Source organism: Cinclus cinclus, chromosome 8 (assembly GCF_963662255.1).
Source record: "Cinclus cinclus chromosome 8, bCinCin1.1, whole genome shotgun sequence".
Classification (NCBI taxonomy): domain Eukaryota; kingdom Metazoa; phylum Chordata; class Aves; order Passeriformes; family Cinclidae; genus Cinclus; species Cinclus cinclus.
In genome coordinates, this window is record NC_085053.1 from 6,394,656 (window position 1) to 6,422,579 (window position 27,924).

General features: G+C 40.0%; 1 protein-coding gene across 2 annotated transcripts in view; it reads right to left on the minus strand.

The window, feature by feature from the left end:
* Nucleotides 1–5,339: 5,339 nt before the first annotated feature.
* Nucleotides 5,340–27,924, minus strand: part of BRINP3 (BMP/retinoic acid inducible neural specific 3) — a 174,880-nt gene continuing 152,295 nt past the window's right edge. For both annotated transcript variants that reach the window (XM_062497393.1, XM_062497394.1), the window contains one exon: nt 5,340–6,456. In XM_062497393.1, coding sequence (XP_062353377.1) covers nt 5,340–6,456 — 1,117 coding nt within the window. The remainder of the gene's footprint in view (nt 6,457–27,924) is intronic.

Below are 27,924 nucleotides of genomic sequence, written 5' to 3' on the forward strand. Positions count from 1 at the left end.
GGATGGCAGGGATGGAACAGCGGTGGTGGTTCTGCTCCTCCAACTCCACGGGAAAAATGGGCTGAGCCAGTGCCTGCCCTCTCCTCTTCTGGATTTTTGGATATTGAGGTGTTTCCCTCTTCCCCCCCCCTCCCTTCCCCCTGTCACTAGGGCTTAATCAATGGGGAAAATTACACAGAGGGAAAAGGGAAAAAAACAACCCCCAACAAAAATATAAGACAAAAATTTTTGTGTTTAAAACTAGTGATGATTAATTTTCTTCTGTCACATTCATGTTCAGTGATTGTACCTGATCTTTGCATTTTTGGTCTTCTGTTATCCCTGTGGTACCTAAATGCTTTTGGAGTGAGCCACACAGCTGTGATGGGATCCCAAAGCTCTTCAAAGGCACCTTGTTGTCCCCTCTTTCCCCACTAAAGAATTGTGTTTTGATATGTACACACCTCACTTTGTTTTACTCCTCCTCTTCTCTCTTCCCTGTCAGATGACAATTGGCAAAAAGCCTTTTTCTAAAAAGAGAAAGCTCTTGGAATGTGTTGAAAAGTGGTCACACTCTGGATTAGCACCTCTTCAGAGAGCACTGTTTTCAGAGCAAAGTTATCTCTGCCTCTCAGGTGGTTTTAAGTTCTTTTCTGTCTTCTGTGTGCTGAGAGCAGATCATGGGCAGACAAACAATGCTTCATGAAGGTGTTACCAGAGGGTGGGCAATCCTGCAGCACCTATTGTTACTAACACTGGCATTTCTTCTGTTTCCCTTTCATATCTGCATGCAGCACTGAATATTCCCTAAAACAGAGGAATATGTGAGTGTGTTGACAAGATACGCTGATATTTTTAGATGCACATTACTATCCAAGGAGTAATCTGCAGGGAAGGAAAAATTTCACCATTTCTGGGAGGTTAAACTATTTCTTTGCTCATAATTCATACCTTACTATTGTTGGCTTGGCAGGGAAAGAATGAATTTATGACTCTGCTCTCCCACGTGCATTTGCTCCCAAAGCAGTGTGAAATGCTGCCAAATTTGTGAAATTAGAATGTCAGAAATCCATACTCTTCTCTGCCATATGGATAAGTTGACATTTTATTGACTGTGACCCAGGGCTATGGGTTGCTCCATCCGTGGTCTGTGTTTGCAGAAAGTGTTAGGTATGTGGTACTTCTGGAGTAGATTTTGTGCTTAGAGAATGAAGCTGAGTGAATAGACCCCAAAGTCAGTCCTGCAGTCCCATAAACTGCCCTGCTGGGTCCCCATGAAACCTGCACATCAGCATTAAAACTGCACTTGCTCTGCTGTTGAGATTTTCCATCACTGACTCACATTAAAAGTAGCCATGAGATTCCTTGTTTCCAAACCTCATCCACACCCAGGGAGATCTTAGCCTCTGCTTTCAGTTCTAATGAAGCTCTCTTGCTTGCCTAAAAGCCTACTCAAATGAGATCTTGGTTCCTTTCCTCTCTCTACTTTCCCCTGGCTTCTCCTTTGTATTCCACCCACCTTGGCCGGAGCCCTGGCTGCACCATCCAGGGGGTGTTCCCGTTCCCAAGGGTGACTGTGCTGGCACAGCAGCTCAGATTCTGCCTCCTACCTGCCAAGAAATGACGGCTGCTGGACTGCAAAGCACTGATCCTTCACCATACCCCATTTACCTACTTGCTGTCAGTACAGCAGCGAGGAGGGTGTGGACCACTTTTCTCCCCCATGACATTTTGTTTTGTCCCTGGAATACGTGCTGCATTTTCAGAGAAAAAACCGTCAGATAGTTGTAGCCTGTCCATCCTCCTTCCTGCACAAGCTCCTTATTTAGCCTGGGAAAACTGACTTTTTTGGCTTTTGCCTCTTTGCCGACTTGAGGTGTCTGCCAAATATGCACTGTCACAAGAAATGCAGTCAGCATATGCATACCTTTGGAGACAAAATTTGTTCTGAATATTGTTCTAGGTTGTCATTGTGCCATTCCATGGGTACAATACACAGGCAGTGACAGAACAAGGGCGAGTGGCTTTAAACAGAAGCACATTTGGATTAGACATTGGGAAGAAATTTCTCCTTGTGAGGGTGGGCAGGCCCTGGCACAGGGTGCTCAGAGAAGCTGTGGCTGCCCCTGGATCCCTGAAGTGTCCAAGGCCAGGTTGGATGGGGCTTGGAGCAACCTGGGGTAGCAGAAGGTGTCCCTGCCATGGCAGGGGGTGGGATGGGATGGGCTTTAAGGTCCCTCCCAGCCCAAACAAGTCTGGATTTCCATTATTCTGTGATTCTGTCTTACCATTCTTTCCTTGCTTTGTTTCTTTTTTAAAATTTATGATGGCAGGAAATAACAGCATTGGTGAATGCCAGCAGAAAGCACCAGGATCTGATCACTCCAAATATCTGTAGTGGCCAGATAGAAATCAGTGCACATGGATGTAGCCACAATTCTTTCTTCTCCATCACTGGGTTTGCATCTTATTAAAAAACTTTCTTATGGATCAAGTTGATTGCTGATTTGACTTATCCAGACTCATCTTTTCCTAAAAAAAACCATCCTGAAGTCATTTTTTGAGAACATGGAAAGTTTCCAATTGGAAAAAAAATTCAAAAGGGAATTATTTTTGTCTCCTGTTTGAGAACCAGATAAACCTGTGCCTTTTTTTTTCTCACTACATACTCATGAGGGTTTCTTTCCTATCATATTTATCTTTATAGAATCCAGCTCTGGTAAAATAGAAACTCTCCCTATTCCATGAGACTGCAGCTTCCAAAATCCAAAACTAGTCCATGATTAATGGGCTAGGAAACCTGGCACAAAGCTAGTGAGTAATGACAGGAGGATTCCACTACTCCAGTACAACACAATTAATGTGTTGTGTAATAACTAAATTATGTCCCACTTTTATGGCTTCTTCTTATCTGTATCTTCTATTATGGACATATTTGTGAACAGTGAAGAACTTCAAATCTTGCCAGAAGAAGAGATGTAAAAAACAACAACAACAAAAAAGAAATCCCAACTCATTCAGGACAGAAAAAAAGAGGGGGAAAAATTTAAGAAGGAGGATGAAAGGGGTGGGGGGGAGGAAACTTCTTAGATCATTTACTGTGACAATTCGTATGTTTTCTTAGTGAAGGGAACCAAATGCTTCATCACTGCCCCACACTTCCATCATAACTTTTACTTTCTATAAGCAGAAGATGACTTTTATTTTTGCTTTTTGTTCATTTTATAACGTCAGAGCCTTTCACTTGTTTGAAAAGACTACACGAAGTACTGAGTAGTAAAAGCCAGCTATGTAATTTTGCAAGTTATTATAGTTGCCAAAGACATAACAAAAGAGCAAAAGAAAGACTTGAAGATGAAAACAAGAATACTGAGAATTTTAACTGTAAAGATCTTACTAATGCAAGAACAAGCCAAAATCTGGACACATAGAAGAGGTGATGAGATACATTATTTATCAGGAAAAAAAAAGCTGTAAATTGAAAACAAACAAAAATTCATCCAGAGATTAATTCTGCCAGCACCACAAAAAAATAAAAAGCACAAACAAAAAAAAAGCAAAAAAAGACCCCCAACCAATTTTTTTTTTTATTTTAGTTCTGAGTGACTTCTTAGTATAGATGGTCTGAGAAATTATCCAAATGGGTGGCAGTGAAACAGTAATGCACATAAATAATTAGTGAAACCAGGAGAGACAAGAATCACTGAGGAAAATATTTCCCTTGGCAGTAGGCTTTCTAAAGACTTTCTGCCCTTGTAAAAACCTTGTCTACATTCACTTACAAGGTCCTTTCTCCCCTCTGCTGGAGTCCTGCTGGAAGTGAGGAGTGTGTCTTAAACTCAGATTAGGCTAGGTTCAAATGACGCCATAATGTAAAAAATTGAAATTAATAAAGTGAATTTCATTGAACCAGAGTCCAACTGAATTAAAATTGTTTATGAATGAAATGGGGGTTTTTGTTTTCTGTGCTTGCTCATAAAATATCGTTCTTTATGTCATTTTTTCCCATTTAAAAAATGCAAAATTATTTTTAAAACTATGACACAGATTTAGACTGAATGTAAGGAGGTATTACTAAATCATTTTGTATCAATTTCCTTCACTTTACTGTGCATTTACTAACGAGGCCTTCTGACAGTCCAGCCATTTGTTCTGCTCTCTTTCAAGAGGTAGCAAAAGCTTCTTGTGAGTCCCAGGTTCTGCTGTCTCAGATGTGCTTTTTTTCTGCTGGGATGTGTCAAATAACAAAGAACCTAATTCTGATCCACAGACACTCAGATTTAATTAATTTCAGTAATTGACAATGTTTAATTAATGACTTGCACTGACAGCTAATAAACTGGATTTCTTGTATCTGCATATCTGTAAAAGGGCTTTTAAAAAAAAAAACTGAAAATTCTTGCACTGAAAATAATGGAAAAAAAACACCCATCTACTAAACAGTTGCATTGGCAGGAAAATCTTTAACATTAACTTGAATCTAAGCAGCATGGCTGTACCTGGGTGAGCAGTTCAAAACAGAGAATTCTGAATAATATAGTGTGTGTATTTGGGAGAAGGCAATGTGTACATGTGCTTGATTCTTTTGGTGAATATACAAAGCAAAGGATCAGGGGGAGACTTCTGAAAAGCATTTTGGTCATTTGCAGGTAGCCTCTCACCCATCCCCTGTAGAGCTAATGCAGCCTTCAACTGCACAGTTCCAACCTCCTGCCCACCCTAAAACACTCTGTGGGATCACTTTGATGTCTGGGTGGCACATTGAGCACCTTGGAAAGGACAAGCCTCAGGTGGAGCGTGCAAAGAGTTGCTACAGCTGTCGCTTCAGCCCAGCTTGAGTACTTAGATCCACATCCTAAAATTAAATATCCTATCACTTTGACTTTTTGACAGTTTCTCTTAAAATCTGGAGTCGATCTCTTCTCTTTACCTGAGTTCAGCACACACAAAAGTCTATGAAATTTACTACTTTTGTGTAAGAAAAAAAAATCCCACAGCATTTCTTTGTAATAACTGTTCAGCTACAAAATTTTATTGGTCTCCTTCTATGTTCCCTCTAGAGGATGTAATGCACAAAAGCATTGCCACAGAACATATAAAATTACAAATGAAATTTATTGTAAAAAGTAGAATGTCTTCTAGACGGGTGTCAGTATTTATTTCATTCATAAACCAAAACTGCAGGTATAATATATTCATTGTCAGCAAGTTCATGTGTGTAAATTGCCATCCAACAGTATTGACTGATATAAGACAGATATTGAAAAGACAATTTAAATTTACTCTTCCAAACATAAACTGTTCCACAAAAGCACTGTAAAAACTCCTTCAAGGTTTTGTGTTGTGCTTCACATTTATGGTTAACTACATAATTTGGTTGTGTCATAGTCCACTGTGTTTGGCAATTTGGCATTAAAGGCCTGCAAAGCAGATTGGATCCTCATCACTTCACTGGTAGACAGTTTGAGTCTATGACGGAGCAAGCAAGAGAAGAGGTCCAGACGACGTTGGCCGGGTGGAGAGAGTTTATTTACACGATCCCGAATCTCCAACAGCTGCAAAAGTGCTGAGTCCTGTGAGCCCTGAGTGTAGGGGTAGTCCAGCTGCAAAATCAAGTCTCGAATTGCTTCTGGGTCGAAGTGCATGCTGTAGCCAAACACTTGAATATTGTTGATTTTCATGTAGCCCAGATTTCTTGAGGGATCAATAAATTCCAGGGGTTCATAGTAGATGCTCTCATTGCCATTTGGACCGTTTGACTTTATTCGACTCCTCAAATAGATGTGCACAGTTTCAAAAAATGTCTTCCACTTGTTGCCCAGAGTCAGCGTCCAGTTATAACACTGAAGGGGTAAGTCCAGTTTAGTCCGCTCCCAGTCTGGGAAATTATTTTCATTCACAGGCATAAACCAGCTCTCAGAGTGGCTGCCTCCAAAAGGGTTGATATAAACAGCAAGGACGGGCTCTAAGGTGCTGTTCTTAGTCAGGCAAATTTGCAGAGAGAGGCCCAGTATCATGTGGACCAGGCTGGACTTGTACTTGTTGCTCTTAAGAGTCAGGAGCATCCGCTTGCGCCACGAGGGATCAAACCAGCTGTTGAGGCGCATGTCATTGCTGATGAAAATGGCGTGGACCTCGATCCTCCGGTCTGTCTTCTGCAACAAATACTTCATCTCCAGGTCCTGCAGGTCCGTCTCGAAACCGATGTAGTGCTCGGTGGAGTCAGCCACCTCGGGCTTGCAGAGCCCCTGGCTCAGCATGTAGCCGGCGTTGCAGCTCCCACAGCGTGTGCGGTTGTCAGGGGCACAGCTCAGGCACGCGGGGCCGTCCCCAACTGTGCAGGGCAGGAACCCGTGGCAGGCCACCTGGTCATTGGGGCAGGTGCACGTGTGGGTCTCTTCAGAAAAGCTTCCCAGGAGCCCGTTCTCGTTGCAGTAGAGAAACGACTGGATGCGGTTGAGCCAATAGTTGGAAGACCTGCAACGTGAGAATAACTTATTTTAACAAAGAAAGGCCTGCACACAATGAATACAACTTTGTCATATTTTATCACGAAGAGAAAAATAAAGCTGGTTTCAGTGTCAGATTAAGGCATGATAACATCTGCTGCCAGATAGATACAGGTATAAATTGCCTCTTAACAGTGCAAAATCACAAAAGAAAATCTTCCTTATAAACCCACAGGTAGGACAGGACCGTTTAGTTCCTGATTTGTTTTCTCTGCGTCTCTGTCAAGGAAGCCTGACAAACTGCCATTTTCTGTAACTGTCTTCAAATTAACATCCTGAAATCCTATGAAGTTGAGGTTATTTTGTGTGTTCTATTTGACCAAAGAAGTGCTTCGTGCGTATCTAAGTGTACAACACTACTGTCCCTCTATTCTATTATAAAGATTTGGTTGGTTGGTTGGTTGGTTGGTTGTTTTTTACAGGCTGGAGCTGCATTGATTTATAGACAGTGAGCCAAAATTCTTTGCTGAATAGCAGTAGGTCCCTGTTCCCCACCTAAAGAGATTCTTTAGATGACTTCCAGCACTACAGAATCTCTACAGGAAGCCATGCATGAGCATGCTGTGTTTACTTTTCATCTTTGGGGACAAAATTAAAAGATCACTTTAATATTCTTCTTGTCATTTCATTTTGGTTTCACTAGGAGGTACAGTTAATATCCTACATCACACTGGGAAAACATACTGAAACCAACAGTTTCGGCTGATGAGGCACAGCCACTAGAAGAAAGACAATGGGAAGAGCAGAGCTACATGGAAATAGTCAGAAAAATTATCTTATTTGCATTTTCCAGCTTCTATTATTCCCAGCAATGCACAGTTTAAAGAACTTATTTTGTCTGCTGCAATCAGATCTATTGTTGACACATGAATGATGATGGTTGTGCAGTTTATTCCCCTTTCATTACACTGTTTTGGAGAGAAAATGCAAGACTCTCATTTAACCTGACTGCCTTTTAAATCACATCTGAATTTGTCTCAAGGAGAAATCCATGGCATCTCAAAGTCAGATTTTTTAGAGACATGAAAACAAACTCCAGTAAAAAAATACATCATTGTATACTCTGGTGACTTTTTAAATCTATTTTTTTGCATTTTTAGGGCAGGAATTTTGGTTGTTCAAGGTTGGGGGTTTATATGTCTATTGCTCTATGTATTTTCTAGAAGCATAAGTAAATATAATAACGTGCGCAACATCAACATACCTTATTATTATTCTTCTTGGTGCTTATTTGAAAGTCAGCATTAAGCAAAAATATTCTGGGTGAGTTTACTCCTTTGCTTCCTGATTAAAAGTCACAGTGTCCATTCTGCAAGCAAGGTCAATGTCACAAAATAAAAGCTACCCCAAAACTGAGAAGACCTTAAAGCTGTCTCAGGTGTAATTGGAAGTTCCTGTGTTTTGTCTGGGTTGTTTTGACAGCACCCTGCACATCTGGAGCTGTCCCAGCCAGACCAGGTGTGTGTGACCCTGGTGTCCATTTTGGGCTGAACTCTCCTGTTTACTGCTATAATCCCACGGGCACCACAGCAACCAAAACAGAACAGATTCTTCCCAGAGAAGGGAAACCAACCTTTCTGGACCCTGAAGGCAAGGAAGTGGTTTGATTGGAGGCAGATGTGTCCTGTAGGACAACACCTGGCTGAACATCTGGTGCAGTTGAGGCTGCCACAGCTACTGTGAGGACGGGAGCAGCTGGGGACTGAAGGGGTTTCAGAGAAGATGAGAGGTGACATCTCAAGTGCCAGATTTGCTAACCCTGTGACACGGGCTTCAAGTATTGTTAGCTTGGGGCTGGAGTTCTAGATGGGGCTGGGAAATAAAGCGTCCAGGGAGAGAGGCTTTCCCGTGTGGTTTGGAACTGCATAATCCAGTTGGAATGAGATTATCTTTAAGGTTCTTTCCAACCCAAAACATTCTATGATTGTGTGATTCTTTCTGTGCAGAAGGTGACGCACCTAGGGAGCCCTCTCTGTGCCTGGACGTAGATGTGTGTGGGAAACAGGAAGATTTGGACACTCTTCCAGTGCTGTGACTTCGTTGGTACCACAGAGATTTGGTGGTTAGACCGAGTCTCTTTGGTGAAACCAGGTAGAAGGTGAACAGCCGCACTCCCCACAAAAAAGAAGACTACAGAACTAAAACTTCACTATTGAACGAGCAATGGACTGGTTGGGATCTCCAGGGCAGGGATGAGAGGAGAGGACAGTGAGAGGGACACTATCAGAATCATTACACACCATAAGATAAAAGGAAATTGATGAAGCCTCCCTAAATCAACTGGAGAAAACAACATGACCACAGGTGCCCTGAGTGAGGCTAGAAAGAGTTCTTCAGTTATTCATTTAACCAAAAAGTACTATTATTTTATTTGGAAAATTACATATGCTGGACTAAGGAGTTAGTTTTCCAAACACTGGAGAATAGAACTAGCTTCCAAACCTAATGAAACCAGCAAAAATATTCCTAGTCACTCAAGTGAGCTTCAAATAAACATGGAATGCTTGAAATACCTGTGTCTTCCTCATAGTGCAAAATTGCATTATAATTTATAATCAAAAACTATTTCTGGTGATTCACACACTTGAAATCACTTTATTGTAGAAGTAATTTTTTGGTTTAATTAAATATGATACTTGGTAAGTACAGTACAAATTATATAACAAACTGCACCTTCCTGCAAATTGTTTGTAATTTTTATAAACTTCTTTTGTTTATTAATATCAAGTGATTGAAATCAAGCTTTCAAAACGAGCACAAAACTGCAAAAGAAGTGCTAAATCCGGACAGAATTTCTATGAAAACATGAATATTGATTGTCCTGTTAGTAGAAAACCTGTTGTCTCTATAAGAAATAGATCATCAAGCCACTGCTCTGACTTATGAACACTGAACCAGGTAACCCATCCAAATCCCAAACTCCTGCCTTTTAGTTAACACCCCAAAATTGGTCTCCATTATTCTGGGGTTTGAATCTCACCATTGACTGCACAGAGCTCCTACTCATACAAATCGTGTCTCTCATGGAATAACAATTCCTCCCTCCTTATTAACTTTCTCTGATCAAATATGTCAATGTGAAAATACCTAGAGGTGCATGACAATATTCCACAGATTTTCTCAGTTCTTAAAATTTACTTGGAAGCAGATTGTTAACTAATTCTACTTCAATGACAGCTTTAGTTCCAACTTCTACTCATTTCCTATTCTCTACCATCTCAGGCTACTGTTGCAGGATGAAGGTACTCCTGTGGTTAAACCTGCTGTCCTATAAACTGCACCAGCTTTCAGCTGGAATGCTTGCAGGGGAAAGAAAGCCTGCCAGATAATCTCACTTTTACACAAGCCTGGTAAAAAATATTATAATGCTAGGGAAGTTAATGCAACAATTAACAGCAGTCAAGCTTCTGATGAGAATCTTAATGACAGGCATAAATCATGATTCTAAAGTGCATCTTAAATATTTTGCAATTCTTTTTTTTCACTATGAAAAAAACTTTACTGAAAAACAGGATTATTTTTACTAGAGCAGTTGCAAGCTTAATCCAAACCACGTGCCTATTCCTGTTCAGTACACTGTAACATTAAATGTAAGAACAAAGCACTATGGTCACCCTATAGACTAGCTGGAGCAAGTATTTAATCATGATATGACACTTTTACCTCCTTCCCTGCCTCACTAAGTGCTTAACATCTGTTGTACATCAGATGGCTCAGTAGCAGATGATGAGGACTCAGTGAGGCAGATGTTAAGTAAAAAGATGAAGACAATTTAACAAGAAGAGGAGAGGCAGTAAAATACCCATTACCTACTTTCCCTTCCTTTGGAAGCCAAGTCCAATATAAATCTGTGAGACAGCAACATCACCAAATGCACTTATAGACATCTCTACAGCATCCTACTCTGGATCACGTGGATTTACATCTTGGGAAGGACAAATCAGACTCCAAGTACTTTGTTTCCGTGCTGTGATTCAAAACAACAACAGTAATTGATGCTTAATTTCATAATGGTCTTTATGAGAATGTTGTTTTCTTCTAGGATCAGGGTAAAACTAACAATTGCACAGTAGCCAGAAGAGCAGTGAGTGATCGCAGAATCACAGAATCACAGACAGGTTTGGGTAGGAAGGGACCTTAAAACCCATCCAGTGGGGATGTCCAGCCCCTGCCATGGGCAGGGACACCTTCCACCAGCCCAGGTTGCTCCAAGCCCCATCCAACCTGCCCTTGGACACTTCCAGGGATCCAGGGGCAGCCACAGCTTCTCTGGGCACCCTGTGCCAGGGTCTCCCCAACCAAACAGAGAAAAATTCCTCCTTAATATTTAATCTAGCCTGTCCTCTGGCAGTGGGAAGCCGTTCCCCATTGTCCTGGCACTCCATCCCTTGGAAACATTCTCCCTCTTTCTTTCCTGTGGGTTCCCTTCAGGTACAGTGAGGTCACTCCAGAACTTCTCTCCAAGCTGAACAATCCCAACTCTCCCAGCCTTTTCTCTCAGCAGAACTGCTCCATCCTCTGATGATGCTGGTGCCTCCCCTGGACTCTCTCCAGCAGCTCCAGGTCCTTCCTGTGCTGGTCCCAGGGCTGGAGCAGCTCTGCAGGTGGGGTCCCACCTGAGCAGGGCAGAGGGGCAGAACCCCAATCCCTCCCCTGCTGCCCACGCTGGGGGCTCAGCCCAGGGGTTCTGTGGGGTTCTGGGATGGGGCAGGTCCAGCTCTCACCCACCAGAACCCCCAAGTCATTCTCCCAGGGCTGCTCCCTCTGCTCAGCCCCCACATGGATTGATCCCGGGGGTTGTCCTGACCAGATCTTGTTAAACCTCTTGAGATTCCCATGGGCCACTTCTGGAGCTTGTCCAGGTCCCTCTGGATGTCATCCTGTCCTTCAGGGGTGTCACTGCCCCCTCAGATTTGTGTCACCTGCAAACCGGCTGAGGGTGTCCTCAATACCTCTGTCATTAGAAGATTGAAAGTTTTTCATTTATTCATCTTCACAAGATTAACCACCACTCAAATAAATGTGCCTGAAATCATTTTGCTGTGGCTCATGCGACAGGAATGGCACTGAGACTCTTGGTGACACTGCAAATCCCACTCCCAGAGATGGCAAAGAGGAGCAGTGCAGCTCTTCTGAGTCCACATCTCACAATTTCACAGCTGCTCTAGCTGAGCCAGGTACTTTAAGGCTGATCTGGGTTATGTGGCCCGTGGTGAACACAGAGAGTAGTGTAAGGTAGGGAAGGACTATGATGCTTTTCTAAATGTATGCTTTCTAAAGGAAAAAGAAACCTCTACCTAAGGGAATGACTGTTAGCATACACGGAAAGGATCTTAACTAGCTATTGAATTTTAATGGAAGTGGTGTCTCTATATGCTAAAATTGCTTCCAGCATTGAAGTGGGTGCAGTAACTAAAGAAATCTGTCTCAGTGTGAAGATATTCTGTGGTGACTGGATAAACCTGGAGCGTGATTCTGGACTATGTTGCTGGGGCTATTCACAATCTAAACTGAATCTACTTTGAATTATGAAGGCAAAATACCTTGTTTTCCCTGTTAATCACATTTAAGGAGAGACTTTCCAGATCCCCTAGCTCTCATGCCACCATTCTGCAGCTGCTGCCTGGGCCCCTCAGGCCTGGCACAGTACAGTTTTAAATCAATAATACATATTCTTCCTTTTAAATTCCAGATAGTCTTTATATTATGAGAAATGGAGGAATTAAGCCCCTACATTAAGTGGTTGAAACCTTTTGCATCTCATAGAGAAAACTGCCTATATCATGGGCTTCATGATACGTCAAGCTAAACAATATTTTGGCACTAAAACATATAATATTTCAGAGGATATTTCTAGTTGGTCATTATCACCCTCATCCTAAAAAGAATTTTTCTTTATGCCCAGTCTAAATCTACCTTCTCTTATTTTAGAACCACTGCCCTTTTCCCCCTCACTATAGACCTTCTTTAAAATCACTTTGCACATTTTATCCAAGTCCATTCATGTCTCAGTCTGTATTGATGTTTCTCACAGTGTATTTTGCCTGCATTTCTGCCAGCCTTTCCCTACCAGATGGATTTATTAACCCCAAAAGTTGCTCACATCAATGTAGAGCAAGGGCCACTGGCAGCTCTTTGCTCTGTGTTCAGCAGACCATAAGGTAGAGGCCAAAAAGAAAGAAGTGAAGGAACACCCTGACTTGGAAAAAGGAGAAAAATTAAATAGGATTTTGAAACGAAAATTCCTTTCTCTGAGTAATTTAAGATGGAAGTGTAAATGTAGCTAATTAAGGAGCTCCTTTGAATTTCAATATGTATGTATAGCTGGCATCAACCTAATTTCAATATTTAATCTCTAGGAGGAAGGGAGCCAATAGCAGCTACTAAGACTAACTGGATTCCCTTGTCAAGATCTGGAGGCCAAATGCACCATAACAGTCTAAGTTGTTTGTGCAAACTGTACTGGCAACAATAACAAGATGTACCAGCAGGTCTAGTAGGCAGTAAAAATTTTAGAATTAATCAAAAAGTTGTCTTGACTGAAAGCTCTTTGTATATAATGTAGCAGATCACAAAATCTACTGAAAATGAGAACAGAATGCTGTGTGTTTTAATGCTGTACTTCAGAGAACAGGAAGCAGCCTCCATGTTTTTGGAGTGTTTTCTTCAAAACAGGAGTAAAGTAGGAAGTTCAGAGACTGGAGATAATTTCTGAGCTAAAGCCACCCAATATATTTTAGGATAATCAAAAATCAAGCAAAAGGGTAATTGGCAGGGCTGCTGGACCATAATAAACCCACAAAAATCCCACTGCTGACAAAAGCACCCAAAGTTGCAGTCATGGTAAGGGGTAAATCTGCATATGAAGAGATTTAGCACCAGAAAAAGCAGCCATCAATTCCAGAGCTTCTGGAATTAAACCTCATTATTCCAGGTAAAATCAGAGCCTCATTAACAGCCTGTAGCAGAGAGGCAAGTCTATGATTACATCTGTGAAGCTGATACAAGACCATTACATCTTCCCATTTTCCTATTGATTTTGAGACAGGGCCTTTAGTCCTATTAGAGGCATCCTTATTCCCAGATACAAGAAACTGGAATAAAATAAAATAAAATAAAATAAAATAAAATAAAATAAAATAAAATAAAATAAAATAAAATAAAATAAAATAAATAAATTAATGGAAAGCTGTTTTTGCAAATTTTGTGTCAGATATAAATGTGGAGCTAGGGAAACTTAGCTTTTATTCCTGGTTTATTTCTGTATGATGATGACTATGGATCAGTCACTTGCTCTTTCCTTTGATAATGATCCTTAACTTTTCCCTGCTGTTTCCTATTTGGATTATAAATATAGTTATCCCTAAAAGGCACTATAATATAAACAGCAACAATCTGTCATTTTCTTCCATTGTGTAGAAACAGAAGGATTACAGCAAAGTAAGAATCTCCCAGACAAGAGTAATGGTCTTAATTAAAGAATACAAAACTCACTTCTGTATTCATACCTTGCTTATCATGTTATTAAAAAAAAATAATAAGATTGCAAGATCAGTATGCTTTTTTCTCTAATTTTATAATAACTGAAAATAACTCTAATTCTGAGCAAACCCTTAAAATTTTAATACAGGCACAAAACACATTGCAGAAGAGAGGCTTGGTTTTCTGCCAGTGTATGTTCAAATAAATTGCAAGGACACCCTTAAATTTCTGAAGGAAAATTAAAAGCTATATAGAAAAGTTGGATCCTGCTGCTTCAAAAACAACACATATTTCACTTCACTTAATAATGTATAATTCTTGTAATAAGATGTCACTTGTGCAACAGTCATAAACAGACAAAGTATTAAAATAACTGGGCAAACGTTGCACGTCTATAATATAAATTAGGAGACAGACTTAGCAATCAAACCCTCAGTCTGAAATGCAATATAGAAGGTGATAGGGGGGAAAAAAGAGAAGTTTTCTACATGTTAATCTGCATAATAAAAAAATTATTATAGACTACAGAGTGAGGGGCCAAAGTCCCACCTTGGAAGATATGGAATTGTGAGCCACAACTCTACATGAACTCTGAATCACACCCTGAAGCTGTGACAACCCTTATTGCAAAGAAGGACCATGTTACTCCTGAAATAATATTTTCCTCCATAAGTAATCTTCTGATAAATTCACTTATTCCCTTATTCCCTTATTCTGATAATCCCCTATTGGTATTGTATGCTTTTATATGCCATAATATTCAAGGATGGAAAGAAAATCTCCCCATGCAGAACAGATTCTTTGATACCTCACCATTTTTACTTAAGGGAACATAATTTTAAACACATGCACAAGCACATCCAAATCAACAACAAAAAGCTAACAAAATACCCAACATTTTTGTCCACTTTAAATTCCTCCTTAGTAAAACTAACATGCTGCTACAGAAGGAATTAATTTAAGGACCTTGTCTTTCACAAAGAATTCCTAAGTGTTCACATCAATAACCAAAAATGGATTGTAGCAGACAAGATTTCCTTGCAGGAGAAGGAATAAAAAGAGCTGTTAGAGAATCTGTTTTTCTGACAAGTGATGTATAACTTTTCAGAGCCTACAAAGGCATGTGCTTTAAGGAATATTTAGCATTCTTAACAGAGTAATCCTAAGAATCTGGGGTTGTAATCACAGTGGGACACTGAAGGTTCTGGAGGAATACTGTCATTAACAAGGTCTCTACTATGCTTTATATAAAAGCATACACACACATATATACACTATAAAACACATGTTCCTCCTTAATACCCCAGGCACTCTCAGAAAGGTTTATCTGTCCCTTCCAGAAAGACCAGATGCTTCCACCTGGGAAAAATTAAAAAAGCAAATCTACAAAAATCCCCTGAAAAAAAAAAAAGTCCTTCCAAACACACACTCAGGGGCTCTAAATGAACCAAAGGAACAAGGGTCATGATGGCATTAGAGGAATGGTGATGATACTAATTAATGGAAATGAATGATAAAGAGATAAAACTAAATTTTTTACTGAGGACAGAGAAATGGCAAAGAGCTCATCTTCTTTACCACTCTGTACAGAATTCTACACCACCTGTAGTTCAGTCTCTTTGCACTTTAAATTCCTGAAGATTATGATGGTTGGTTAAATTTTAAGATTGTGAATGAGGTCATGAAACACAAAGGATGGCGTAGTGCTGATTTTTAAATGTTTAATTATGGGGGTAAAAGCCCTACCAAGATGTCCCCATAAGGGTTACATCTGCTCTTGGTATTGCAAATGATATTGCACCTTCTAATTTATTTATAGCAGAAGTGACAACAAAAGCCTGAAGACATGATCCTTATTGAAAAAAACAATCTGCCTTAAGAGCCTTTGCCTTGAAGAGATCCCAATCTAGGTGCAAACCACACAAAATTAATAACAAGGGGTTGCAGGATGTGCTCACAGGGGTTTCAGAGCTGCAGTGAGGGATGGTGAGGGCTGGAGGGGGATAACTGCAGAGCCATGAGCTGAAATACAAGTCTGGATCTTTAATAGTCCCTCTGTCATGCAGAAGATTTCCTGCTGTGCACAGCGAACACCACTGAATAACAAGGAGTAGCCACAAAAATAGCACTGACGTCCTCAGGCAAGCATCTCATCTGTGATTTCTCCTGTTTGTCCAGCGCATGAAGTTTGGAAGTATCCTTTACATGGATTCTAGTGGATAAGGTGGCTTAGCATTTCTATTAAAAGGGAGTTGGCAAGGACAGGTGGATTTTGGTGGGATCTCTTTCAGCCTGCCGACCATGGCACTTTGATCCAACCTTTGATGACTTTTCCCTCTTGCCAAGCTGCTGCCATTTGCAGTGCTTCTGATGGACTGCAAGGGTAAGAGGGTTTGTCACGGGCAGGTAAACAGCTGCAGCACAAACACCCTCACCTTGATGAGTAATTACACTGCCTCTGCCACACCATCCATCTCCAATGGCAAAAGAACAGAGGAGACCAAATCCACACACAGTCGGTGTTTTTCACAAGGCAGGATTGACATCCTCAGAAAGTTAGAGAAAAATTGGCTCTGCTCAAATCCTTTCTTAGATTTTGAAATTTACTCTTAAGAGCCAAGCACTCCTTCTCCAAACCCCAAACTGTCCATGATATAAGGAGAGCAAATTAACATTGGCTTTACATCTGGCAGGAGTTTTACAATCAGTGCTGCTTATTGCAATTTAGTTCTGTCAAGCATTACTATTATCTGAATGCCTATTACTCCCTTAATCTATCTAATTCACCTTCCTATGGGCTTGCTCCAAAAAAATTATGGCAGTAGTAAAAAGGACCCCTTTAACTTAAGAGCATTCCTGATCAATCATTTACATAGTCCTAATATTTTTAATACTAGCCTGTAGCTCTGTGAGAAACCAGAGAAGCTCCTGCTCAGTGATGTAATTTTAAAAGTAATTTTAAGAGTACCGCCTGTCCTTGTAAACAGCAGTATATTGCTAGCGATCCTTATTTACTCAAATAAAACTTGTCTGAATTCTTTTAATACTCTACAGCAGTTTCCACTGACTGTCTTTAGTTTCTATGGAAACACATTCAATTATTTTTTTGTCACACAGGACTGAATTGCTGCATAGACTCCCTGTCCACAAATGGGCACTTGAACTCTTGAAAGAAATGTCTCTACCCTCAGCCCCAGAAATAAAGGTTTGTTAGGTACTCAAAGACCACTTAGTTTCCCAGCGTGAAATGATTGTGATGAGGGAGAAAATTTGAATTGTCAGGGCATAATCTTTATTGCATCCTACTAAATCCTGCAGCTTGAGGATCTCAACGATTTCCCATCGAGGAAATCCCATCCCAGTTGAGGATAATATTAGGGTAAAAATAACCAGTATAAAGAGGAAGATAGGGCTGCTGTGGGAGAAAGCCTCATTGTCTTACCAAGGGAGTAATTTTTTTCCTAGTGATCTATGATTTGATTGATTCTTTTACTTAAAATACTCTGCTGAAGTTGAACATGGTTGTTGAGGTTGTTTCACAGACCTTTTAAATTTTGACCTCTTTAATATAGTTTATATTTTTGTCTTTTACGGTTTCCACCATGAAAATCCTGAGCATGTTTTCAGGTAATGCTGCTTAGCATGCAAAACATAAACCCTTTAGATGGAGTGCAAAACAACATCTGTAGTACCAAGGCATAATCCCCCACCCCCAAAAATCAGCGTTTATCCTCCAGTTAATCCTGAAGTCAAGTCCAGTCCTAATGTACAGGTACAGAAGGCAGGGAGCTGTAAGATTGGCTGAATTCTGCCAGGAGACCCTGAGGAGTTAATTCCTGTGGCCTTTCCTAAAACATGAATCATGACTTGGCATCAGGGCATTTCAGTTTGGAGACAGAACCACTGGGCTTCAGATTAAATGGACACAAAGCAAAGAGGAGGTGACCAAAATTGTACAAACCTGTTTCAGAAACTAGGATTTAGCATTGTAGCGGCCAAAAGAAAAATAGACTTTCTCAACTCTCATACTATTCTACAGTAAAATTGCATTTATTTTAATGTTGGAAAGCATTTTTTTAAAAGTTTTCTTCTTGGCTAATTTTAATTTCTGTTTGGGAGAGCTGTTTTTGGTTTTTTAAAAAATATTCATTTATTTATTTTTCTTCATATATGATAATCTCTTTTGAGCACAGAGGGGGCAATATCTTCGATAAACAAGTTGCTAATTATGAACACCTTGTATATAACACTGACCAAGATTTCCTCTAAATATCACAGGGAAATTTATTACTAATATATGTAGGATGGTCTGCAAACCTTTTTTCTAGGAAAATTCAGCAACTATTGAGGAAAATACGTCATTTATATTGTGCTGAGAATTGCCTTATTCTATGTCCCTAGCAGTTATGGAGCAGCTCTCTTATTTGGGAGGCAGCTGGAAGCAGCATGTTGTCCCCACATCAGATAGCTGAGAATGGATAAAACATTGCTTTTCCTTCTTTTGCCAGTGACTGGTCCATAGTGGATATAGCTGCAATTCTACTCCTCGGGAGCAGAGGTCTTTCTCAGAAGTGATTAATGGATGAGACTTTCTGCCCACAAAGGACACCATGCCAAGGACAGAGAGACCCAAAACTCCTTCTAAGGGTCACTTGAGGTCATAGCACAGTGAACTCAAAACTAGCAATCCATTACATCTTCCCTTCCCTTCCCTTCCCTTCCCTTCCCTTCCCTTCCCTTCCCTTCCCTTCCCTTCCCTTCCCTTCCCTTCCCTTCCCTTCCCTTCCCTTCCCTTCCCTTCCCTTCCCTTCCCTTCCCTTCCCTTCCTAGAACTTCCCTTCCCTTCCCTTCCCTTCCCAGAACTTCCCAGAACTTCCCTTCCCTTCCCAGAACTTCCCTTCCCTTCCCAGAACTTCCCTTCCCAGAACTTCCCTCCCCTTTTCTTGCATCAAATACCAACCTTAAAACAGCAATAAAACCAAAGAGAAACCCTGCAAATATTAGAAATGCAAATATTTGGGCTGACCCCTCAAGCCAGGCTATCCCTGTACTCTGTGAAGATACCTGGAGTCTTTTCTTTATGTCTTTTTTATTCTCTTTCACTGAAAATGGCTCGTGAATTTCCCATGTCTCAGTTCAATTGAGAGAGACCTTCTGCCCGTTCCAGCGTGTGCTGAGCCCCACTGAAGGTGCCAGTCACCTGTGCAATACATTTTCAGAACCCTTGAGCAGCAGTGATTGAGCTGAGCTGTAGAAAAAATCAGCTTCTCTCCTCAGGCTCTACTACAAGGTAAGTGATTGGTGGAGATGCTGTTTCAGACACCACTCATGATTCTCCTGGTTTGCTGCTACAGAAGTGGAGTCGCTGAGCAGTGAAATCTAATTTAGTGAATGAGCAGTGCTCATGTTCTGCATGACAATAACTTGCAAATACTTTCTTAGGCACTACATTTTCAGGCTCAGGGAGCTCTCTCCAATTAAAAATAGATTGTCCTTAATAGAATCTATAAATGTGAACTAGAGTATCTGTTCTATTTTCTTTTGCTAGATTTTTTTGCCTTTGTAACAGGTTTAACCCAACTGTTTTCAGCTTTAGTGTCCTGATAAGATAGCAAATTCCATTTCCTGCCGTCTGCTGCTAAATTTGCAATTTTCCACATGATCACTAGGTACATAGTGGGGGCAATTTCTGTTAGTTACTTCGGAGAATTTACTATAGATAGGCAAAATGATTCTCACATTTTTGACTTGTCAAACCCTACCCTGATGGGTATTGAATGCAATTATTAAAGAAAAAGATTATTAGGATTCTGCTCCTACATTCTCTTCTTTGTGAGGCACTTTGCTGGTTTCACCTGTTTCTTCAAACTTAGTTTGCTTCAAACAGTTTTAACTTCAAACAGTTTATTTTCTTGGATGTGATGTTTTCTTAAACTTAGTCTTTATTCAAGTGGTTGTTTGCCTTCCCTATTTACTTATGTGTCTGATTTTGATGGATCCTTCCTTTCAATATTCAAGAATTTGTAGAGATGAGTAGTTTTGCCGTAGAACTGTCCCAGTTACTTTGTACTTGTGTGGAGATACATTTGCTCTTTTATGTTTACTCTTAAATCTACACATAATTGCTTATAAAACTCACACCACCTTGATGCTCTTCAAAAGCTGGAAAAGATCCTATGAAAATCCATCCATGAGTATGGTGCTGACAATTAACAGATATCTTAAAGCAAACAGAAGAAACAGCAAATAGATGTTTATACGCCATTTGAAACTGAGGAAATTTTAGGAAAAAATGTGGCCATATATGAACACAGAGAAGCTCTCAAATGTGTAGGCACAAAGGAGATACTGAGGATAAACACTCATAACCTGGATTCTGGTTCTGAGATTTACAATAATCTCACCATCATCTAAGTGTTCTTGTTTGGGACCCCTGGGGCACCACTGGTGCTCGTTTTGGTTCAACGTTGCATGTGTTCCTACTTGGATTCCGAGGGGGAAAAGGTTGATACAGCCGTATTGTCTGTCAGTGCTGTCTACCATTCCTATGCTATTTCTGCCAACAAGACCTGGAAGTCTTCAGATAACGTCTCAAAAATTCAGAAAGGGTCAGAATCATCAAGGACATTTAGTTTCTCCATGTTTTATGAAATTAGTAAGATGGTCCTTAGAATGGAGAAACTGTTGATTTGCAATGTGACCCCAAATAATACATGGATTTACATGGGAATTCAGCAATGAGATGATAATTAATAGAGAAACAGGATGTGCTAGTTTCAATATTTACAGAACTGTTTTCTCTTTGATATTTTTTTCATTTTCAATTAAAAGAAAAACCAAAAAATCAAACCAAAGATTCCTGAAAAAAACCTCCAGCTACTATTTCAATATATTTTTAAAAGCATAAGGTATAAGAATATGTTTTAACCATAGACCACAGGATGTTAATATGCATTTACATTATTTATCATTCAAAAGGTTTTGCTAAGGTCAGTATATTTTCATTATTCCTACTTGCTTTGAGGTAAAGCAATGTCACCTGTTATCATTCATTTCTTGCTGACCTGCTGAGAATTGCTTATTAAATGTATGCTTCTGCTAGTAGGATCTACCCTTTTAAGAACTTTTAAGAACAGAAATGGCACTGCAGTAATGTATGGAAAAGAGTTAGTGTTTAGCTTTAGTTAAGTACACTATCATTGCCCTGTAAATGTGTGCAATACCATATGCTTACAAATAAACAGCTGAAAAAAAGGAGACTTTCCACAGAAAACTGGGGGTGGAGTAAAATATATTTCTCCTCTGTGTCTATATAATTTCTATACCTCTAACCTCTCTGTTGGTGTTCAGGTCACCTAGGTGCTTGTGAACAACTCCCAACATTGATGAACTACCAGGACACTCTGGGGCACACCTTCAGCCTTAGATGTTCTCCTTAAAACCCTCTCCCCACTCTTGTCATGGCTTTGGGGCTCAGGGAATGTGACAACTGTAATTCTGTGCTCAGGTCACCAGTGCCTAGCCCCAGGTGCACCCAGCCCCAGCCGTGCCCACCTGGGTCCTAGGAGCTCAGCAAATATCTCTTCACGCACTCCCCATGCTCAGCCAAGTATTTACACCTCTTCCAATATTTTTATGATGACCCCAATGTCCCCCAAACAGCCTTCCAACATTTTTATATTCCTCATCCTCTTTGAAGGGTGAATTCCAGAGAGGAGGACTGAGTTTCTGGGCAGTACATTTCCTTTTGTGAGAACACGGGAGCTGTTAAGACTCCAGTCATCATGTAACTATTCACAAGTGCTATGCTACAGTAATCCACTTTTATGGGAGTTTGGAAGATGAATATAAAATAACATAATCCCCAGCTGTGCTGTTATGTGCAAAGCCATCCCATTAATCACACTCAGTTTTACTTTACAGCTTAAAGGTATGCAAAATATTGCTGCCATTCAGGTGCCTTAGTACTAGCAGTTGCACACCCTAACTGCATTTTAAAAGCTATCTTCTCAAGAAATTAAGCACTCAATCTTTTCCTTTCCTCCAGTGGAAATGGTAATTCAGCACCTTCTGATGGCAACATTTGCAGAGTAGCCAAAAATTTCAGGTAAGCAAATGAAACCTCAACACTGTGACAGCCTCCAAACCTGAATATAACTTGTAAAACATGTAAGAAAAGCCCAAAACTAGCAGAATAATTCTGTTTCTTTATGGATTATCTGAACTGATTTAGGATCTGTACTTTTCCATGCACAAATAAAGGCACATGGTAAATCCACATCGTTATGGATACAAGAGATTAGATTATTTGGGGTTCACAAGCATGAATTCATGCTAGACTGATATTGCCAATAAAGACACGAAATTCTTCCAAAGGACTGTAGGAGCTTGCAGACCTAAGAGTGAAAACAAGCTATACTTAGAACTGCTCACTTCTTTCTTGGTGCTGAAAGCACTGGTGGGATGGCTGGACTTGAATTGTGAGCATGCAACTCATCTAAAAAAATAGGATATTAATTAGATTAGGTAATAGGAAAAAACTCTTCCCTGTGGGGGTGTCAGAGCCCTGGCACAGGTTGCCCAGAGCAGCTGTGGCTGCTCCTGGATCCCTGGAAGTGTCCAAGGCCAGGCTGGATGGGGTTTGGAGCAGCCTGGGATAGTGGAAGGTGTCCCTGCCCATGGCACTGGATGTGTTTTAAGATTCTTTCCAATCCAAACCATTCCATGATTCTGTATGACAAGGTCAGGAAGAGAGGAAACAACTGTAACTGGTTGCTACTTTTTATCTGATAGTTGGAAATCCAATTTTCTACTAAATCATCGAGGCAACACCTCAGATCAGACCCTTGGAAATTATGTGAAACAGCCTTTTCTTCCAAAGTATGGGAAGTTCTCTGACTCAGAGGGATCAGTTGGTGATGTACCCCCTTAAAATGAAGCTTCTTAGAGAGTAAAAGCAGAAACAAGAAGTCAGGACAGTTTTATAAAATATGTATATATATATTACATATATACATATATATATAATTTTTTAGGAGGCAAACTTCTGTGCACCTTAACTTGGGTGCTTAAGAAGTTTTTATTTGACAATTTTGAAGGAAATTTGTGTACTTTTGTTAAAGAAAGAGTTCTGCAAGTATTCTTTTATTATAGGTAAACAGGAATATGATTTTGTATGTGCAGTGTTGTATATTTTATATCAATTATTAGGGATTATGATCTGCAAATGAATTTCTGGTCGAGTTTACTATTAGGGTTAGATAATTAAACCAGGAATTGCATACAAATTTTTTGAATTTCATGGACACAGAATACCAGTTCCATTTCACTATCACTATCGTACACAGGGTAGCAAGAACACAGGGAATGCTCTTGCAAACTTCAAAGGTGAAATAAATTGAATGGGTTTTTTGTAAAATAAATTTAAATGTTCGGGTAAGATGTGGGATCCCATGGATTGTGAGCCTTGCAATGTCATGGATTTCACAAATGCATGGCACCATTCATCTGAATTTGTCTATAGAGCTCCAGATGATGGTCTGCTATTCAGCTGAAAAAGAAGAAACAGGCTCTGGAGTCGTTATTAGCCAAGATTCACAGGTGCCTCCTGTAGAAACCTTCTTTATAAAGCTTCATTGCTCTGTGTCAGGACACTAATCCCTATTCAGTGTGAGAAATTCTGCCTTTCACAAACAGAGGGTCTATTTTTTTCTTTGAAGTTAATCCAACCCTAAGTTGCAACAACACTTGGAAACCCAGATGCAGAAATTCTGTATAGACTTCCTTTTAAATATTCATGGCTGGAAACCTGTTTCTCTACTTCTATCATTTGAAGCTGAGGATTCTGGCTTTTATGGACTTTTGCTCATCTCTTAATCCACAAGTAAAATGTTTTCTCTCCCACACAGTTGATGTTATATCCAAATGTGGATATACCTAGAGGAGCTGTCAGAATATGCAGCAGATGGTCAGCAGAAGAAATAAAAAATCACTTAATGTCCAACAACCAATACCAGTGGCAAGACTCATTAAGCCGTGGGCTGGACTCAGCAAGACAGAAAATGCTGCTCAAGGGTTTTTGTTAGGTATCGAGGGCTAAATTGATGAAACAGAAAGTCTGCATGCTGGCCTGGGATTTGCTACGCTGGTCTCTGCTCAGAGCTTATTTAACTGAAGTTTTGTGAAGAAAGGCTGGGCCAGCCCCATCAGCAGCTCAGCTTTTCATTTCCCAGTGCCTTGCTCCCATCTTGGACACATTTGCCAACTGTCTCATTTATATTTATACTCTATCTTAGCCATCACTCCAGGAAAGATCCAACCCAGTAGTGCATGCTGCAGATAATACACTGATGAAGCAATCTACACAGATGGTAAGCTATCAACTTACATTAAAAAAATCATCAGTTATTGTTCCTAATTTTTTCCAAAATTAAGGCAGCTTTGTTCAAAAATCTGTGGAAAAATATATACACAGTTTCAAGGACACGATGCCTTTGGGCTCTTCTAAGGCAAATTAAAGAATTGTTTAGGATTTAATGTTAACTATCAACAAGCAGTGTCTTAAATTTGGAAGATTTTGAAAAAAACACAACAAATTAATAATAGTTTAAGGTAATGATCCGGATGTCGGATCCTATCGGAAATACCACAGTTTAAAATAAGGAATGTAAATATAATGAACAAAGTTTAACCCATGTTGATAGAGATTTCTAAACTGCTTTTAAAAGGAAATGCCTTACAAAAAGTTAAATTCATACCAGATTTCTTTTTTAACACAAAGACATACATTAATTTCAATTAATGCAACCAATGCTGATGATTGCTGTACTTCTATGTAACAGGAGTGGTTTTAAGGCATATTGAAGTTTTTCCTTTCATATGGGTAGGGCAGGAACTAATTATCTAAAAATCTGAATGGCTAAAAAGCCATTTAGGGAAATAATAAAAACATATAAAACTTTGGGGGTTTTTTATAACAAAAACCCGGAAAAAATAAATCTTGTGATGAATATGGTTGCACTTCACAATGGGAGAAAAAGCTTGTCTTTCTGTAAAGGTTGTAATTACATTTATAGTTTATTCAGTTTTAAGCAAATAGATTCATTGCAAAGTAAGCAACAAGGAGGTGATTCTGGGTAGAATTCAGAGAAAGCTTTAGTTTGGTTTGGATCATCTTCTTCCTGTAATAGCTCAACAATTGAGATAAGTCAGTTATTAAAGATAATAAAATGTGGCTATGTTAGAAACTTAGCATCACCTTTTGTCTGGAGTGCCATTAGTTCTGCTCCTTGCAATAGGTAAGTCCTTTATTTTATACTCACCATCACCCATCGTTTCAGAGATCAGTTTCTAGAAGTCTGATAATATTCTGACCAGGATAAACTCCTTACAAATTAATTGGAATGAATGCCTCCTGCAGCTGTGCTCTGTCATCTGCTACTTGAGGAGAATTTTGTAATGGTCTGTCCATATCCATTTTAAACTCTTGCACTGATTGCATCTCATTAATATGTCCCAGAGTCCAAAATAAGGGGTATACAGACTATATGTTCTGAATCAGCATTTCCTTCCTGGGATAGATCACATGGGATCTCAGGATGTCATTTCCATGAGTTCCTCGTATGAATTCTGATGCCTTTCTGTGGAAAAAAAAAACCTTCTGTGCCATTTCTTGTAGAGGTGTGAGTTGAAGCCACGGGACACAGATGTCTTGGACATTTGATTTTCTCTTTGTCATTGGTCATTATGCAGTTGTAGGATAAGGAGACAACTGTTTAATTCCAAAACACTGGTCGGGATGGAACGTGGAGGAAGGAAACTTGATAGCAAGGCAATCTCATTTTCATTTTAAAGGTTGCTTTAAGGCCCTGATCTCCTTCACTTTTTGGTGCAATAAAATTCATTTGCATCCTCGCAGCCTGAAGCTTTTCTGTTGCCTGCCTAAAAATGACTCTAAAATTAGGGGTTTTTTTTAAAGAATATTGCTGATAACACAGTGCTTTATGTTCATTTTCTGAAGTATATTTCTGGCACTTCTCCAAAAGAATAAAAACTTGAGAAATTTGCATCACTGTAGGTCTGTGCCTTTTGGACAATAACAAAGGACAGGGACAATGGAGCTGGAAGGTGCTCGGAGCAACCTGGTCTGGTGGAAGGTTCCCTCTACCCATGGCAGGGCATGGAACTGGGAGAGTTTTAAAGTCCCTCCCCACCCAAACAGGAGAGAAGGATTCCTGTTTGTTTCTGTCAGAGTCTCTGGGTGCAGTCCTGGGGCCACTTTGAGTAAGAAACCTGTCAGGGACATAAATGTTCTGGCAACACAGAGTATGAGGTGAATCCCTCAACAGCAAAGCTTTTCCCTGGGTGACACCTGTGCACACAGCACATGTCACACCAGAGCCAGCAGAGAATAAAACAACACTGAATTTATTGTTTATCACGGACTTGCTTTCACCTCTCCAGCTGCCAACGCTCCCATGGAAAGGTGACATTTGTTGGCAAGACAGTGCAAGCCTGGACCTGCTACTGATTCCTGTCCCTCTAGGAGCACAGAAGGCTTAATGCTCCTGGGCTGACTGCCTGGCACCTGTCTGGAGGGATAAATTTGTCCCAAAACACAGGAAGGCAGGAAGGGAGAAGAACAAGGGGAGAGGGCAAAGGCACTCATGTCCTAGCCCTGCTGACAGCAGAGATGTTGATGCTGCTCCTTGGGGTAGATCAATGTACGTCGTCTTCACCAATCTGGATATAGCTACACACATGATACCAGTAATGAATTTGAGAATTTTAATTTTTTCAGAGACTTCTTTATGTTTCATAAAAAAAAAAAAACCTACTCTTTTTCTAATGCTTTTGTTTATAAATTACACTTGAAAATATCCATAGTAATTATGCACAAACTGAATTCTTATCTAACAGCTCAACTTCAGAAAAACTGAATGTTTCCCTACACTTTACCCTTCAACGTCTTTATATCTATTTATTTTGCTCTTATCAAAAATACATGAGAGAATAAAGAGAATATATTACACCAAGAATTAACTAAATTCCAATTTATAGAAGACATAATAGATAGTAAATAAGAAAGAGTTATTAAGTTTTGATAATTATGAAGCTGACATATATGAATAATTTCTTTCTTTGTGTTGCAAATGGAAAAACAGCCTAGAAGGAATCAGTCATATGAAACTTTCTATAAATCTTTTCATAAACTCATGGAAGGGTTTGAACTGGAAGGAACTTTAAACTTTATCCAGTTCCACTCCCTGCCATGGGCAGGGACACCTTCCACTGTCCCAGGTTGCTCCAAGCCCCATCCAACCTGGCCTTGGACACTTCCAGGGATCCAGGGGCAACCACAGCTTCTCTGGGCACCCTGTACCAGGGCCTGCCCACCCTCGCAGGGTGATTTATTTCTTGTATCTAATATTCTTACATACTGGCCAGATAGAGAATTTGTTCCCAGAAATATGTCTTTTGGCAGTTCATAGCAATGGGATTTGTGCATTCTGTATGTTGGAAGCCAAGGACTGATTTATATATTTATAAGGAATGAAAGACTAGACACTGCATTTTATTAATAAGTCAGATACAAGCTTACAGTACTTTCCAAAATATTTTTAAAAGTCAAAGGTTTGATATTCCCATCATCTTCAAGACTGGAAGTATGCAATCTTCAAATGTATCTATTCAAAGCAACTAAATGTCCCTCTGTAAGATGACCTGGGGCTCAACCCTGAAGGTTAACCTGAAGGTTAAAGAATGGTGTTTGATGTCCCCTTGAGGAGCTGGTACCTCCCCTTCCGAGTGATCTCACAAAGTAAATTCTGTGTGACTTAACTCAGTTGAATATCAGACACTCACCAGTCTCTGTCCACTTCTACGTCAATGCATGTCTCTCAGTTCTTCCACTTGTTTAACTGAGATTTTTTTCTTATTCTGACCATGAGAAGCT